The 17933-nt window shown below is 42.7% G+C and overlaps 1 protein-coding gene across 1 annotated transcript in view; it reads right to left on the bottom strand.

Annotated features, from left to right (window-relative positions):
* SIM1 (SIM bHLH transcription factor 1) overlaps positions 1-17637 on the bottom strand; it is a 75638-nt gene extending 58001 nt beyond the window's left edge. The window contains exons 1-7 of the mRNA XM_036768868.1: positions 17463-17637; positions 5561-5643; positions 3463-3552; positions 2694-2802; positions 2459-2544; positions 1585-1784; positions 788-894 (exon numbers count right to left, since the gene is read on the bottom strand). Of these exons, the coding sequence (XP_036624763.1) occupies positions 788-894; positions 1585-1784; positions 2459-2544; positions 2694-2802; positions 3463-3552; positions 5561-5643; positions 17463-17637 (850 nt within the window). The remainder of the gene's footprint in view (positions 1-787; positions 895-1584; positions 1785-2458; positions 2545-2693; positions 2803-3462; positions 3553-5560; positions 5644-17462) is intronic.
* Positions 17638-17933: the final 296 nt, after the last annotated feature.

The raw sequence follows: 17933 nt of genomic DNA, 5'->3' as shown, positions 1-17933 counted from the left end.
ATTGCTTCTGTGTTTGCAATAGGAGGAAAATGGAATATTTGGCATTAACCATAAGATCGCCCCACCCAAATCCACACTTTCAACTACCGAAGGGGCTTGGGTGATAGACCTCTTCCTGGAAGCTAAAATCTGATTCCTATTTGTCCGCCTCCTACTCCCTTCGTAGGCTCGGAGATTGAGCTCTATAAAGTGCCCGCGGGCATAATCAGGAACTTGGAGTCACTGAGTGAGCCGAACTGTGTATTTATAACAAAGCGATCAAGAAAATGTTTCCGTAGTCTACGGCTGTAGTCTTCCTTTTGTTGGGGATTTTTCAGCAAAAGCAAATAAACGGGGGAAGGAGTGTGGAGCCGCGCACTGCGCACAAGGACGTGACTTTTATGTGTAAATTGCGTTTAGGGATTGTTTGTTGTTTGGTGGTGGTGGTGGTGGTTGTTAAATAAAAGGGATTCTCAGATGACTTGGTAAAACCTGGATGGCCAAGCCTGTGCTAGGAGGAGCTACGCTGGCTTTATTTCGGGCACCAAAGGAGGGAAGGTACGGTCCTCAGGCTCGTTCGGCCTTGATCATCTGTTTCTATACCATCCTTGCAGTAAAGATCCATTTTCCTCCAGCCAAACCGTGTCTCGGGGGCCTAAATCACTGAAGTCCCACATTCCTGACTCGGGATTATCTCCTGAGCAAGCGGAAGAATTGTTACCTAAAGGGACAGTACAACTAGTTGCGCTTAAATGGAGAGGAGGGGGTGGAAAGAAACAATGTTAAATGATGCTGAGAAAATGCTTACGCAGGTGATGTGCGCAGCGCAAATGGAAGGTGTCACACCCGTGGACATGATGATAAAGGGTCTTCTCAATCAGGTCCTGCGGCTCATAGCCGGTTAGTTCAGCCACCCTGAGGAGTACAAGAAGGGGGATTCAGTAGTGGGGAAAGGGCAGGGAAGGAGTAGGCGGCACTATAGACAGGGAAGAAGACGTGGGTTTTAGTCTCTGCCATGGCCTTTCCACTACAGACCAGTGACAGTAAGCCTCAGTTCCCTCCTTGGTAACATGAAGATGACTTTTCCTTACCCTTCCTACCAACCCCACAGATCTATATAAAGATCAAATGAGATAGCTGATTGTAAAGCACTTTGTTAACTGTCTTAGCCCCTCTACATGTCAAGCATCGTATTCTCAATGGAATGGAATTGAGAATGGAATCTCAAACTGTTAGAACAGAAAGAGACCTTGGTAGAGCTAGCAGATCCAACCTGTTTATTTCACAGATCAGGATACCAGCCCAAAACAATTAGGACATTTAATGAAGTTCCCACCATTTAACACCTGTACAACAAAGCTGTGACAGACCCAGGACCAGAACCCAAGTTTCTGACTTCCTGACAGCCCAGTGGTCTCTCTCTCTCTCTCTCTCTCTCTCTCTCTCTCTCTCTCTCTCTCTCTCTCTCTCTCTCTCTCTCTCTCTCTGTCACACACACACACACACACACACACACACACACACACCTGGTATATTCTTATTAAGGCACTGGAACAGGCTACAAGATTCAGCTTCAGTTTCAGTACCAACTCAGCCTAGCCCTACCTGGAATCCAAAAATATGAGCTTCATGTCCAGGCTGGCACGAAACATGAACATATTGCTGTGTAGTTTAATCTCTGTCACAGCACTGGGGGGCAGTGAATGGCCCACAGCTACCAAGCCCACATTCTGGTAGCAACCATCAAAAGGGGACATGTCCAGGCTATACTGGCGGATCTTTAGGTAACCACTGCAGTGAATGACCTTCAAAGGAAGAAAGAAAATTAGACATTCCACCACCTCCACCCTTCCTGCCTGAATCAAAGTCCCAGCTCAGGCACTCCAGGGGGGAAAGGAGATATTCCAGGGGCTACAGAGGAGCTAGCTTAGTTCTCTGGTTGAAATGTTTACCCCTCAACTATAAACCAAGATACTTAGCAAAAAGTTGGATGAGGTTTAAAATCTAAATGCCCAGATAATGGACCCCTCTTTAGATTGTGTGTGTTTCTCTAAACAAAACAAATGTGTTTATACTTTGTAGTAGTTATGTAGCAACCTTGAACAAATAATTTAGCCCCTTTATGCCTCAAGCCAATAAATTCCATTGGTGGAGGGAGCTTCCACACTGGGAATTCCCTAAACCATCTTCCCTTCCTCCCCTGCCCCAAATCCTTACATATTTACTCTCCAGGTGTGCCCCCTTTCCAGGGAGAACAGAGTAATACTTCAGGTGTGCAAAGAATTTGTATTCTTACGTTTAAAAAAAATTCAGCTTAAAGCTAGCTTAAAGCCTAGCTGTCCTCTGCCTATATCATACACATACGTAACTGCCCTTGGAAATCTCATTGTCCAGGAAATCCCACCACTGTAATATGACATGGGCAGCCATCCCTGGCAGTTGCAGGCAATTGAGGCTTCAGAGTCCCCCAGACACACACCTTATAACCACCACAAGTGAGACCAGCATTCCTCTTGGCCAAGACACACTTCATCCTCAGGAAAAAGGAACGCTCTATCTCGTACTCTGAAGAGAAAAAGGAAGAGATTTGAGTGAGAAAGGGCATGTAGAGGGGTATTAAGTATGTTTTTAAGAGTTTATATGGTTCATTCAAAATAAGAGTGAGGCAAGAGGATACAGAGAAACACAATGGAAATTTTGGGGGTGTTCTTTACCCTGTACAAAATGGGAGTGGTAGGGCTGGTGGGCTGTGAGCACTGCAGTCATCTCATCGTGGTCTGCCGGGTGAATATATTCATAAATGCTGTTCCCAGTCAGTTCTACCTGTTATAGATAAGCGTTTCAGAGTTACCTGCATTGATTTACAGAAAAGTAAAAAAAAAAGTTTGGGCTTGAAGGAGATAGAGTGGGCATGGAGGTCTTTGCCCCTGAACTCTTGAAAGGGTACCTTTCATCCTATACAACTCTAAAGTTTTCCTCTAGCCCCAACCCTAAATGGCCTATGGAAATAATATTCATTTAGTTTGGAAAGGAGTGATGGGACCTAGAGTTTTAAAAGTCCTTGAAATTCATCTAGTCCAAATCCCTTTGTTATACAGATGAGGAAACCGAGGCCCAGAAATGTTGTCATTTTTTAATCTTCGTATCCCCAGTGCCCCTCACATAGTAGGTTATAGAAAAAAAAATCACATTTATCTTTGGTAAATTATTTGCCCAAAGTCATGGAGGTAGTAAATAGAAAGGCCAGAATTTAAGTCCAGGTTCCCTGATTTTAAATACACTTTCCACTACACCATGTTGTATACTGATCTGATATCTCCTGGAAACTTCATTTAGAACCCAGAAATTATACAAATATATGTGCCCCCATTGAAAGACACAGTTCCACCCTGCCCACAGGGCGCTTCCAATTTCCAGGAAAAGAAAAACCTTAACAGGGGAATGGCCTAAAAACTGGGGAGTCTGTGGACCTACCCCACCTACCTGAGAAAGACCCAGGTGGACAGATGCAGTCTCTGAAATGTACATGATCTTCCCATCGGGAGCCACCACAAAGATGAAACCGTCCAAGGTCTAGGAAAATAGACAGAAAGTATGTAAGAGACCCTAGAGATAGACCAAGGGACTGACTTGGGAGAGTGTTCCAAGAGTCAGAACACTCCATGGAGAGGGGGAAATGAGGCCCAGCAAATATGAAGAAATGTAGAGGGAAGAAGAAGCCAAGAAAAGTTGGCTGGTCAATAAGAAGTATGACACTGGAGAGGGTTAAAGGTGACCTAAGTCATTCAACATTTATTAAGCTCTTCTCTAACGCAGAGCATTCTGGAGAAATAAGTTTAAGTGGAGATCGTTGCCCTCCGAGGTCTAATGAGGAAAACAAAACCAGTTGGTCTGAAAAATGCACAAGAGAAACATGCAAGTAGCGTGACTGTGAAGACCACAAAGCAGGAATAAATGAACTGGATTGAGTATATTGTGCTCCAGGAAACATAAAAAAGGTGTGTTTGGTCAGAATGAAGAGTTGGCTGCAGAGTTTAAGAGGAGATAAGAAGTGCTGGTACACACACACACACACACATATAATAGCAGCTGCTCTTATTGCCTCTTACACCCTGGATCCATCATATTCTCCCCAAACCAAAGATAGATAGATAGACAGACAGATAGAAATATACATACATATACACATTTATATGTACATATGTATATACCAGTTGCTCTCATCTCTTTATTGTGTCCTGATTATATAACCATAAACAAATACCATTTCTTAAAGCTGACAAGATCATTTCTAGGGAGAGTTAAGGTGTCTGGCCCAGAAGGAGAGAAATTAGCCCTCAGTTTCCAAGCTGCAAACTTCTTTTCAAGGCTCCCACTAAAGAAGCTCATGGTGGACTTGAATGACAATTAAAGGGATGAAGGAGCAGGGGAGAAGTGTCAAGCCTAAAAATGCCAACGGGAGTTTTACTATTTTAAATATTTGCTCTGCGACTTAAGTGGGCAACGGGCAATTTAAAACGGTCTGCACTGCAAACACTGCTGTAATAGGACCTACACATTGGTCATACACATTACCTGAATATAGTATGGTGTGCACCTGCGCATGTGCCTATCTCTACAATGCTAGATACAGGAGATGGGGTCTGGTGGAGGAGGGGCGGAGTGTCCGACAGAAGGAGAGTTGAATGACAGCGGATGAAAATTTTATCCTGATTGCAAATGTAACCAAAATGTTGTAGAATTTTTAAAAATTTTAAAAAATCGTCAACAGAGATAGCATTTCCCTATTTCTTGGCTTCAAAAAAGCACCATAGACATGATTCTATAGCTGGCATTGCTTCCAACATGTGTAGGCTTAAAGAACTCTGTTTCCATGAACTACGTTTATTCAGCTTTGTTGTAACTTTCAAAGGCCTACCGAAATTTGTCCAGCCCCATGGAGCTCGGTGGTTTCTGTGTCTCTCCCTCGGTCTATCTCTGTCTCGATAGAAAGAGATCTAAGAAAGTAAGCCAGTGCACCTTCGCTCAGCAGGCACCTAACAAAGTACAGTGGAGAAGTCCTACCAACTTGCCTGTCCACAGACCGCAGATGTGTGCACCGTTAAGGTGCTGGAGAGATAAGAGAATTTTACTCAATTCAATTCTACAAACATTTTAAAGCACCTATTTCCAAAACTCCATGCTATTTGCTTGGGATAGCATGACAAAAACCTAAAAAACAATTTCTGTCCTCTAAGAGCACACTTTTTACTAGGGTTGGAAGGCAACACAACTCCGCTCCTGCTACCCTGCTCAATCATCCCTAAGGAAACAGTACCTGTATTCCTTGAATCTTGACCTTAACAAAAAAGCAAAAAGGAAGACCCTGAGAATTTTTTTTTTAAATAAAGCTACATAGACAACAAGAGAGGCTGATGGTGCTTCAAAGGAAAGAAATACAGACTTGGGCTCCTTGCTTCGATCTGTGAATGGTTTGGTTTTGTTTTTAAACAAGCTCATAGGAATACAACAAGCCACAAACAGAATCCACTGTCGTTAATAACCTTTCCGGGAAAGGGGCTTTCATTTCAAGGCCAGTTACCTGTAAGAGATGGGACCCCAGCTCCCGACCGACGTTATCCAAAGGACTGGTACGGGTCGAATGGCCCCACGCTTCTCCGAGCCCTGTGTACGGAAGACACCAAGAAAGCTCTTCAGTAGAAATGAAATTCACAAGATCCCGGGTCCTCCACCTGGGAAGAACTGCCAGTAGTTTAGGGGCGCAGCGTCAGCAACTTCAGGACCACTAATTACTGGGCCCAGAGTTATTAGTAGTACTGTTAGTGCTAAAATCACGACTGCCATACAGTGGTATAGCTAGTGATAATAAACAGTAAGCATTCCCCAGCAAGACTGGAAAGACAATAGCGATGGACTGTGGAACTGGAGTTACTTTCAGTTCCAAGGGCTAAGTGAACTCCAGTAGGGTTGCCAGAGTCCAGGGATGCATCAGATAATGAGACCTTTCACACTACCTTATCTCACCTAACTTGCTTCCTTCACAGAATAAAGTGCCGGCTTTCTCTTAAGACTACCAAGCCACAGGAAGATGAAACACAAACTGTTTTGTGCCCAGCTTCAACATCTCCCTCCTTGGAAACAGTGTGCGACCGTAACAGAGGGTGAAGGAAATGGTCCGTTTGGGGTTGCATCTGATTATGACTGCTTAGCGATTCCCCTGATACTGTGTGCTATCGATGCGTTTTGCGTACTTCATTTGTGTGTCTACAAGAAAAAACCACTTTATTCCTCATTCACATTTTTCATCCTCATCATTAACAAGAGAAGGAAACTAATAGCACGGGAGGAACTTGTGCATCCACATAGAGTAATCTAGGAGGTCTTCGTCATTTTAGCCTTCGATAAGATTTTCTGATTGGCTATAATGACTTTCCTGTCATCCTCCTCCCCTTAAACCTCCGAAATTAATCCCCCTTATTAAAAATCAGTTTGCTTTCAGCTTTGTGGAAGCTCTTAGGCTCTATGTCACCAATCGCAGGTTTTGCAAGCATCAGTCAACCATTCCCCACCCCCATCATCATCCCTTCCCCCCCCATTTCCATCCCATTTCCCGCACTTTTCTTAAGTAAGTTTCCTGAGGGACTAACAGGCTGTAGATAATGCTCTACTACTATTAATAGTAACACTGTCCCAGGTAGACTGCAGAGCCATTCTACTTCCCAGACTTCTAAATATCAAATACTAAAAATGCGGGCAATACATTTCCTTATTGCTTAGACTTCTCAAACTTTGCATCCAAATTCTCCGCTTATGTCGGAATGATAAATCTCTTTGCTCTTCAATATATATAGATAGATATAGATATACGTATATACATATATAAAGTATGCATTTCTATTACATATGTATCACATTATATGTGTGTGTATATATACATATACATACATATACACATATATATATAATATAATCAGGATTGTCGGTTATTTTCTTGTTTGCTGAGAGATAAGGAAGAGAAAAGCCGAGGGGAATTGGGCGAGACAGAGTTAAGCTATTTATGGGTAATATCTTTTAACAATGTTGCTGCTGAAATAATTTAAACTGTGCAGTTAAAACCTTTTATGCTTACCCCATTAAACAGGGCTTAACGTGACAAAAAAAGGTGATTGATTGCAGTACAGTGCAAATCACCATGAAGTACACAATGACAAACCCGCGCATTATGATGTCTTACCAGGGGCTAGGTACTACAAATTAGAGCATGGAATCTGACTGTTTAAAAACTACTGGCCAGGTGCTACTTCCCGCTTATCCACCGAACTAGAGACAAATAAACAAGTGATTAAAATCTGAGAAACCCAGAACGCTTAGCTCTCTTTCATCCTGGACCCGATTTACCTAAGTGTTTGCACATCTAAATAAACCTAACGATTTCCCCACAGCTATGCAAACATTAATGCTCCCAGCCTACCTCCCTCCTCTCACTCCCTTCCTCCCTCTTCTATAACCCTTCTTGATTCTTCTTCATCACCCTGGTCTAGCTAAATCTCTCCCATCCCCTCCTTCAATGCTCCCCGCCTTGGCTTTCTGTTTTCCTCCCTCAGTTATGGCCCCTCTTTCTTCTTTACATTTTTTTTTCTCCTGAGCTTTTATGTACGAAACACTTTTATTCGTGGCTCTACACACAGAGAGATTCTGTTTGTCTCTCCCTCTCCTTCCTCTTTCTCTCTTCTTCTCTCTCAACCTCCCTGTCATCTCTCCTCTTTTTTGCCTCTCTTACCATCTTCTGAACCCTTCCCTTCTCTTTGCTTTTATTACTAGAAAGTGGAGGCGGGGGCGGGGGGGGAGGCGGAGTGGAAAGTGTGTGTTGACTGTGGGGCTGCGGGGGAAGGCTGTCTGCCTTCACTGTGTGTTTGCCTGACTTGACTGACAGTGATCCAGATCACCCACGTACCTGCACGTTGAGCAACAAAATCACCCGTAATGGCACGCCATCTGATGTCTTTTGCTAAAGTAGGTACCGAAACCTCAGGCTAAAACGCGGTGAGGAATGAGCAAACCGGGATACCAGACCAGAGGGTCATTGCAACTATGGAGAATGAACACTTTCGCAAAAGAGTCTAAGACCACTATGTGTGGACCATTATATGTTCTTTTTAAAAACAAAAAGGTTCACAAGAGATGGATGGAAAACAGACCAAGAAGGTTTCCCTACCTTAACAACTGGGAAAGACGGAAATTCGGTAGGCTACATACTGAACACTGGTTCAGTACTCCTGGTTTAGGCTCTGGGCTGATTATTAATCCAAGTTTACGGGTCTAATTAGTATGCTCCTACGAGGGAAAGTAAAACTTCCATCGCAAGTTAATGAATAGCTCATCTCCATTACAGGTTAATACAAGCCTCCTTTTCTTTTTCTTTCTTTTTAATGAACTTTTTTTTTCACGGAGCACTGCACTCCACTTTATGTTTCTGGTAAAAAAAAAATTCTCTGCCTTGAGATTGAGTTAATGTTTTATAATGTAATGTGTCCTCTTTTTTTTTTAACCTGGCATGACTTTTCCTAACCCTAATTCTTTGTGCTTCATAAGGTACCTCCCCAGTTGCAAAGTCTAGAGTCTCCTCATCTTCACACCCCCAGAAAAATGGGAAGGAAATACACAAAACAAAGCAAAATTTCTTCTGCCTTATAAGTCCCTGTTGGAGAGTCCTCTCCTAATATGCTGCTTTACTATATAGTCAGTCAGTTGGTCCCTGGATCCGTTTCTCTGTCCAATTCCTTTTAGTCGGAGGGGTAAGCTGTGATTTTTTTTGCACTTGACCTACCGCAGAAAATTCTGCAAATCCGTTGATTGTCTGTTTAAAACAAGAAGGAAAGCAGCTCCCTTTGCCGCAGGATTACAGTGGAAACCAGATCTAAAGATTCCCTTGTAATTTGGAGAGGCCGAAGGAATAAAGGGTTTGCAAGGGGAACAAGTAGCTCTGTGAGGGAGAGGATAACTAAATCGTTTTTTAGGCAAAAGGATTTTCCCCAGCTAAAGTGGTCGAAGACAAAGAAAAACATAATCTATTTTGGAAGATTTCCAAGATATGCCACATTAACCTTAGCAGATAAATTTTGCTTTTCTACCCCTCCCCATTTCCCTTAAAGTCTGGTTTATCATATTTACATAAGTAGCATTAGAGGGGGATGTATCTATTATGGATCTAAAGGACTAGCTCACATTTCATTAGAAAACCTAGGAGAAGTTTCCCTGTTGCTGTATACTTGATGCATTGTAGAGTCATTTCCATTTAAATACCCCCTGACCCAAGGATTACCTCAATGGACTGACTGCACGGGTTTTGTAATTTCCTGAAAATGAGATTTCGATTTATAAAACAAGAAACCAATTAGTAACCAAATGAGGCGAAGTAGATCCACTAAAATTGACCTAATCCCATAGGCACCATTTAGGCCAGTTCTTGGCGAATGAATGATGAGCCCCAGTCTAGCATGGGCTCAAAGCATCATCCAGCTGTGTTATTGCAAGCAGCAAAAATAAATTGATCGAGCTTTTCCTTCAGAATGAATTTCATAACCTTGACAAAATATAGATTATGGCCCCAGCATCACAGGTTCCTTCACTCAAACAGGAAGAGGAGAAGGAAAAAAAGCACTTGGTATTATTATTGGTTTTTTGTAACCCTCCCCCAGAAAAGTAACATATATATGTATATATTCTTCTTTGCAATAAGTGACAAGCAAAAGTAGGCGGATAAACAGCTATCTACATAGTTAGAGGGAATACACCAATTATATCACAAATTCATTTTAGTATTTTGCTAGGGCTAGCTTTCTCCATAGCTCCATATTCCTTTCAGCTGTCATGTGGGATGGGGGTGGGGGTGGGGGTAGGGGGGTCACAGCACTCATCTCTTGTCATGACCTGAACATGACCCAATGATTACTGGCAGAGATGCCTATCCACTTTCAACCTCAGGACAAATGCAATCTTCAGTCATAGTTTTTGCTCAGAAAGAAGTGGGATGATGGAATGAGTGTGAGGACCAAAAGGAAAAAGAAAAGGGGAGGGCAGGAAAAAGAAATCACCTATCTCAAAATGCTGCAGGTAGAGACCCAGATGTCCACTACCGTAACTGGAATTCCAATGTATATTGTCCATACCGAACCTACCTCCCGTATTTCCTTCAGTGCAGCAGAGATATGGGGAAGGTTTGAGGACTATCATGCTAGAGTTCAACCCACCATCTCACTGGTGCCGGCGGTTCCAGTGTCTCTAAGAGGGTAAAGGAATTGGAGGTAGGGGACAAGGAAAGGGAAATCTCATTAGGTACGCAGGGTTAAGAAGAAACTCTGACCAGGTTTAGTTACCAACTTGTACCCTAAGACATCTGTAACCCATACCCTAGGGTTTAGCAGCTTTACTGCTAGGAAGGCAGCATCCTACCTTCCTACTCTTAAGGAGGAATCTAGGAAAGAGGACTATGTTTTTGGAGATGGCAGTGCATGTCTCTGTCTAAATGAGTGATTGTCGCTAGAAAGAGGTCTGGGCTCCCGGCTTTTTCTACAAATCTGAGCCATGTTTTTCTTAAGAGTCTCACGGCCTTTCAAGAAGAATGTGGGCCTGATCAAGAGGACAGTCTGATTCTAGTTGCCAAATCAAACAGCGTATGAACATCCCATCTCAGTAAAAGATGAGAAGAGCTAGATGGGATATCAGGCAGAGAATTAAGATGGAAGGCATGCCTAAAATATGGATGAGAAAAATTAATATTTTTTCAAAGGTTTCCCTCAGCTGAGGCTTTTCTTTCTGGGGGGCAAAGCATTCCGCAGACCCGTGCCCCCGTTCCTCTCCCCCGGACCCGCTCTCCCATTTCTGCACTTGGGTGCAGTCTTCTAGACCTGCGCCAAAAGTGGGGACCCAATTCTGGTGATCCCGTCACTGGGCGCTGGGAATGTGTAGTGGGAGTGGCGGAGGCCGGAAGGCGTTCAAGGATGCAGGGGTGGAAGCTGTTATCTCTCCGTGGCCCAGGAATCCCTCCGGCTTCCACTCAGCTCAACCCCAGGTACTTCGAAGATAGGGCCCCCTCTCTTCCCACCCACCCCCTCCCTACCCTCTCCACACTCTGACTTGTTCAACAAGCCGCTTCAACATTTAATCTGAAGCGATGGCATTAAAAGCGGCCTTTCGTAGCTGGGAGGGGCAAAGTAAAGGAAGCAGGAAAAGTTTTAGTTAGGCCTGCATCCTTTCATGCCCAAGCGGATAGATGACTTCTTGGCCCAGCGATCATTTCCATTATTGTTAGAGGGGGAGGTAGGAGAGAGAAAAGAGGAAGGAAGTAACTTTAACTCGGTAACTTTTAAGCTCTGTAGACTCTCCTGGAGGCCATTAGCTAGGACATTTTGTCCCCCTCTTGGCCCCCCTCCTCCTTCCACTTCCCTCCTCCCCCAGGTCTAGGAGGTAAGTTTAGGGGGTGGGGAGTGAGTAATCACCGCTATTACCCGGTTAAGCCCTGGTTGCAGTTTTCCCAGAGGAGACCGAGGCTTGGGGCCCCGTAGCTGGCCTGGTTGCAGATCTCGGTCCAATCGAGGCGGAGGCAGAGGGCTGGGGAGAAGGTGAGAGCGGGAGAAATCTCTCCCGGGGCTCCCGAGTAGGCAAAGGCTTGTAAGCCCTCGCAGCCAGAGGCAACTCCTTGGGGAACCAGGTGAAGCCGCCTCATAAACCTTAATGACTGTCGGGGACCAGTTCTTCGCCTCTCACCCCACTCCCCTTACACTTGGTTAGTTTCCAGTCAGCTCGTAAACTGCACCTTTCGTATTGCTCTCCTAGGCAGGCCTAACTACTGGCGGAGATCTCTCCCAGCTCCTTGGGAACTCAAGGCGGGTAAGGGAAATGAAGGGTGAATTAGGGAAAAGGTGGAAATGGAGAAAAGTTGGCTCTCTCTCTCCCAAGATCTGGCCATCTTTTCTCCCGTTCAGGAGAACCCCAACCTATTCACCGAACGCAGATGAATGCAAATGTTGGTGAAAGTATGGGGTCAATCTAGCGACGACTTAACGTCGGGGGAGGGTTGGAAAGCACTGCACCAAACAAGACACAAGCAGCATCTAATGCGGTGTACGAAGGGGATCTCTATCACCTGGGTCATAAACTGTGGAGGTTTTCTCTGAATTCAGAGTTGATATCTTAGTAAGACATAGACACCGGGTCCAGTGAGGCCTTCCTTCTAAATGAAGATGAGGCTCCTGCATGAGAAGCCTGAAATAATAATTTTCACAATTCGAATAACTGCAAGGATGACTAAAATCCGAGCTTTCTGGTACCAATGTGAGAAGAAATTCAGATTATATACCCAGTCTCAGCTGAGCAGAAATAAGCCAGTATATGGACAGAAGGGTCTGCAAATCCCGCCAGGAGATGACCTAGACTCTTGCTCAAAGGCCAAAGGTGTTGCCGCAGTCACTAGGTCGAAAACTTACTTGGTCAGAAATCAACCAGCCTTTTTCACAAGTCGGCTACCATGAAACTGAACAGAGAAAAATTTAGCCCCTTCTCAATTCCAGGCAGGCGTTTGTACTGTTTGATGAAGGCACCCGCCAGCCTTAAAAAGTCGTGGTTTTTTCTTTAAGAAAATAAAGTCAAAGGATCAACGCCTAAAAAAAAGTGATTTCCCCTATTGATCTGATCTATAATTTCTGGCACATAAATCTGCCTTTGCAACTGCTCCGCAAGGAGTTTAGTTCTGCACTTCTCATTTTAAGGCCACATCAAAACTGGAATTAAACAGAGAAAAGCAGCGTGGAGAGTAAACTGCTGCTTAAAGGCTTTTAAATGAGAAAAACTTCTGTAAGAAAATAAACATTGAAACCTAATGCTCAATCATTTCCCTGAGCGGTAGGGAAAATAGCCTTAAATCACGGGCCCACGTGGGAAATTGGGTTTCTTGTTCCCTTTTAGTTCTCGGTTCCTAAAATCTAACAAGATTAAGTATTTCAATCTTGAGGTGAACGCAATAGAACCCACCCCCTGCCGCCAAAGGTTTGTTTAATCATCATCCCTCGAGTCCTCTGAGAGTGTGCTTTCCTTTTTGTGAGGCTGTTAATTTCAAATCTGCAATTGTTTTTATTTTCCCCAAGTCATCTTGTCACCAAAATGGTAGAAATCTTGCCAAATTGCTGAATAGATTTGAAAACGGTGCCTGACGCCTCTTAAAGGTTATTCTGAGTTACCCACTTTGTTTCCAGCCAAAATGCATTTTAATCCACTCACACATTTATGTTTCTTTTAAGGTTGGGTTAACCCACTTTACGCACAAAGAATCTAACCTTCCTTTCATCGTCCCTCTCTCCCCCACCCCATTCCTGTCTTTGATACACTAAAGATTTATTCATTTCTACACGTCTCAGTTTTTCCTCTGCAAGGCTGTTTAAGAATAGATTATGTTACCAGTTGGAAGACATGGCCGTTTTAATGATTTCACAGCAATCTTCCGAGTTTTCTTCTGCTGGTGTTTGTATCCTGGAGTCTCCGCTCTAGCGGCTGCATTCTAAACTCCCCCAGGGACCTAAACCACCCGCTAACTTTCCTCTTTTTTTTCTTCTTTCCTGCCACCCTTACATTCCTCCTCTTTCTTTTTCTCCTGTCAAGTCTTCCTACCTGTCTTCCTCTTTCTGACTTTGATTTTTCTGCCTGTTATCTTCTTTTTTTCTGCCCTTTCGGTCCCTTTTTTTCTTCTTCCTTTTCTTGTTTTTTTCCCCACCTTATCTTTTAAGCTCTACTTTTTTCTTCTTCTTCCTTCTTTCCTCTCTTTTCTCTTCTTTCCACTTTCCTATTCTTCCTAATGAAAATTCTGGGCTTAAACTAGCCTATTTGGGTTTGGGTTGCAGTCACTGGTCTTTGAAGTTCCCTTGCGACCCTAAAATCCTGAGAGTTCTTGGAGAACAGTCTAGCTGTCCTTCTTCCTTTTTTTTTCAATTAAGTTAGAAAGTCAGTGAACTATACTTTTAGGAGTAAAGACTTTCCTTTTTAAAAGTTTTGAGTTATTTAAAAGAAGCTTTGGTGGAAATGGAAGGATTTCCTTTTTTAACCTTCTGGCCTTCCTCGATGCTATTGAGGCAAAATGTTAAGTATGTGTTTGTAATCTGTTTTTTTTTCTTTCAAGCAAACATGAAACACTACCTCCAAAAAGCGACATGTGCACACAGAGTCAACTTCTACAGTAATTGTTATGAACGGTCAAGCGGTTTCAGATGCCCAGGGTGAGTTTCAAAGTTGTGTAATCTAACGTTGACTAAAGGGATATGTAAGTCACCTTAGACGTCACTGAAATTTTCTGCTCTTGGGACAGTCCCACAGCTCCAAACTAGGTCTAGAGTTTCCTTTCACAAAGCTGAAAAGGATTTCCCTACCCTTGGTACTAAGCGTTCCCTTTAGCTTTCCAACCCCATCTTTCTGTCTCTATTCCCTCTCTTTTATTCCTCTGCATCCTGGTTTAGCACCCCCTGCTGGCAAAGCCGGACTCTGAAACTTTCTTCCCTTTTTTAAAAGTGTGTGTTTCAGTCCAGCCAGCCACATTAAAAGGAAACGCACCCAGCACATGCTGGGAATGGATTACCTCGAGGCCTCATGAATCTCCAGCTCTCTCTGATGAACCCGCATAACTCATCAGAGAACTTTGTGGCACTCAGCCGCCAGTGAGTTATGAGCTCATTAATAACTAGGGGAATAAATGAGGTGCCCAGAGTTAGCACATTGTCTCTCCCCTTTATCTCCATAAACGTACCATCACTCGCAGAAGGGGAGAAAAGAGTGGCACAGGGTGAGGTGGAATTGTGGGAAGAAGGAACTACCAAAACCATAGGCTCCGATACTTAAACGAGACACATTTGGAAGGTTGGTTAACTGGAATCTTGACTAGGATCTAGAAGTAACTCAAGAGAGTGTTTTGCATTAATTAAATTTCGAATTGCTGTTAGCACTTCATTAGATGAGGAAGCTTGCTGTCTTAAAAAAAAAAAGCAGTAAAACAACCCACCACAAGAAGAATTAGAAGAAGAAGAATTAGAAGAAGAAGAAGAAGAAGAAGAAGATGAAGTAGAAGAAGAAGAAGAAGAAGAAGTATAAGAAGAAGATGAAGAAGAAGGAGAAGACAACTCCACCCAACTCTGAGAAGAAGCTCCTCCTCAATTTCTTTCTGGCACAAATTAGCATATGCTTTGGAGGGCGGCAGCTCGGGCTCCTATGCACTTTGCCACACAACTCCCTAGTGCATGCAGACATTCTGTTTGGCCACGGAGGGACGGGGATCCGCTATTCTTCTCTTCTCATGATTACTTACAGCCCTACAAGCAGTACCATATGCTTCTTCTGATCAAACAACTCGCTACATAGGCACCAATAATTGACGAGACCTGCTAGAAATCACGAAGAAAGGTAGCCTACTGAGACTGCAGGAGTTGACAAATCACTGCTAATAATCCTTTTAGGCCCATCACAGCCATCAGAGTTTGCAATAGCTTTATTTTTATAAAGTGGGTGCTGACAATATAAAAGACAAACTAGGTCTCTCTCTTTTTTAAATCAGAGGACAGCTTAGTACCGTCATCATCTTCCCTCCAGTAATTCCCACACAAAAATGGAATTCGGGTTGTGATTTTAATTTTAAATTTTAAAAAATTGTCTTTTCAGGTGCTAGCTTTAGTTAGCTTTCAAGCTGGATTTTAAATCTAAGATGAAACCCACTGGTTGAAGGAAATCAAGTTAAGATACAATTGACTTAGAACAATATTTTTAGTTTCAGGGAGATTTCCAAAGGTTTCCTTTCTGGCCCTGGCTGGACTAATAATACCATGCTTTTCCGGGGCTGGTTCCCCCAACCAATGAACAACAATTTAAAATTTTTTCAATCAAGTTAAGTGAAACACAAATTTCACACATTTCCTTCCAGTTTCCCATTTTAAAAAATGCCAACACTCAAAGTCCAAAACAAAAGAACCTGTTTCTCCCTAATGGATACTGGCTCACTCATAAATAAACACAATTCTCTATCTTTGTTAGTCAGTCAGTCAACTAGCATTTATTAATTGCCTACTATATTCCAAGCACTGGGGATACCAAAAAAAAAAAAGATTTAAAAAAGTTTCTGCTCTCAGGGAGCTCACAGTCTACTGGAGGAGACAATATACAAAAAACTATGTACATACAAACAAGATCTATACAGGATTAATTGGGGATAGCCTCCGAGGGAAGGCACTAAAAGGATAGGACTACTTCATACTGGGAAAGGCTTCTTGCTTTAATTCTCTTTGTAAAAATTAGATCATATAAACTAGCCATTTCCCTCTTCTTCAAATTTTCTATTTACTCTAGGCAAACTCCATATATTTTGTAATCCTATTTGTTCTTTCTCTCTTTTTTCTTCTTTCCTTCCTTCCTATTTTTGTTATTTTGTTAAGGGGAAGTAGAAGACGTGGGGGCTTTATTTCCATAGTTAACATCTACATCTTTAACTAGGGCATCAGTTAATTAGGTAGCTATCATACTCCTTTATTTCACTGATTTTTTTTCTTTATTTGGCTTTGGGGTGACTCCTGACCCTCTACACACTGTTTTACGTATCACTTGAAACTGATTATTTTGTACAATTGCTTAGATGTGTCAAACAATCCTCTCACAGCTCCTTGCAACACTCGGCCAAGAAGAGCTTACTTTCTAAACGGGTTACTGACTGCAATAGCCTTAACTTATTCTGAAAAGTGCATTAGAAATACAATTCCTTTATTATAATTTTTTTAGTTAGTCCAGTCCTTCAAGAACATCTCTGCCATTGTTACGAACCATAAAGTTGGGAACAGTTTTCAGAAACTGCAAACTGCCAAAGCAGTAGGGTTCCTTCGGGCTGAGTTCAAGAAATCAACCCAGAGATGGTACCTCTCCAGTATTTGCAAGAAGCAGTGTCTTGAAAGAGTTGGCGGACTTCCCAGTAGATTTTACCCACCCGTATTCAATCTTATGTACCTACTGCAGTGTCTGTCGTTGTACACACACAACTAAATGTAAGCAGGCTGGCAATGCGTGTGTTTTCAACTGGATGCAACTTTCACTTAGGGAATAAAAAAGAAAGTCCTGTTTGCTTTAGGAATACACTTTCAGTTGAGCTCAGTGTCTGAAGTGTTGACAAAAGCACTGTTGGTCTGCTTCCCAGCCAAACATCTCTGGAGTGAAGTGAAAGTATTAATGGAGCAGAAGAGGGAAGAATGAAGAGGCAAGGTCTAACACTGACTTTAGGAAGGTCCTTGTGCAAATAGTCTCAATAAATTCCCATTCATGTCAGGCATATTCCTATGTGTGTATACGACTTAGAGCTGCATACATATGAGTGCATTTACAGAAATGTGTGTACCACCACATGAATATATAATTTTACAAAATGTTACTCATGTTCTTTCTGAAATTAAATTTTGAGCAAAGTCACTTACCTTCTGGGAAAACCACTCTCATTTTTAAATAGCTGGTGGTAAGCCTGATAATGGATGCTTTGTCCAGCTGAGAGGTGATGGCTGAGGGCAAAGGCAGTAATTTAGCCAGTTCATAAAATTCACTGTTTTCCTTCTCCCGTCTAGTCCGGGCAGCATTTTTGGACTTCTCTTTCATTGTGTCTTTTTCCCCCTTTCTTCTTTGAATTTAAGCTCCTCAGATTCATCCAAAAAAAACCAGAAATTTTCAGCTACACTTCATGTTTGGCAAAAACAAAACAAAACAAAGCATACCTCGAGTGAAGTAGTTAATGTCTTTTTAACTGTAGGGATATATGATAGCAGTAAAAGGCCAGAACTAGACAATAAAAATATTTACCAAAACAAAAACAAAACAAAACCAAAAGGCAGGAAACAAGAGGATAAGGAAGGGTGATTTTCCAATGCAGATTCGAAAATCCAACTGTATCTGCA

The sequence above is a fragment of the Trichosurus vulpecula genome, chromosome 7 (genome assembly GCF_011100635.1).
Source record: "Trichosurus vulpecula isolate mTriVul1 chromosome 7, mTriVul1.pri, whole genome shotgun sequence".
Taxonomy (NCBI): domain Eukaryota; kingdom Metazoa; phylum Chordata; class Mammalia; order Diprotodontia; family Phalangeridae; genus Trichosurus; species Trichosurus vulpecula.
This window is presented reverse-complemented; position numbering and strand designations above follow the sequence as displayed.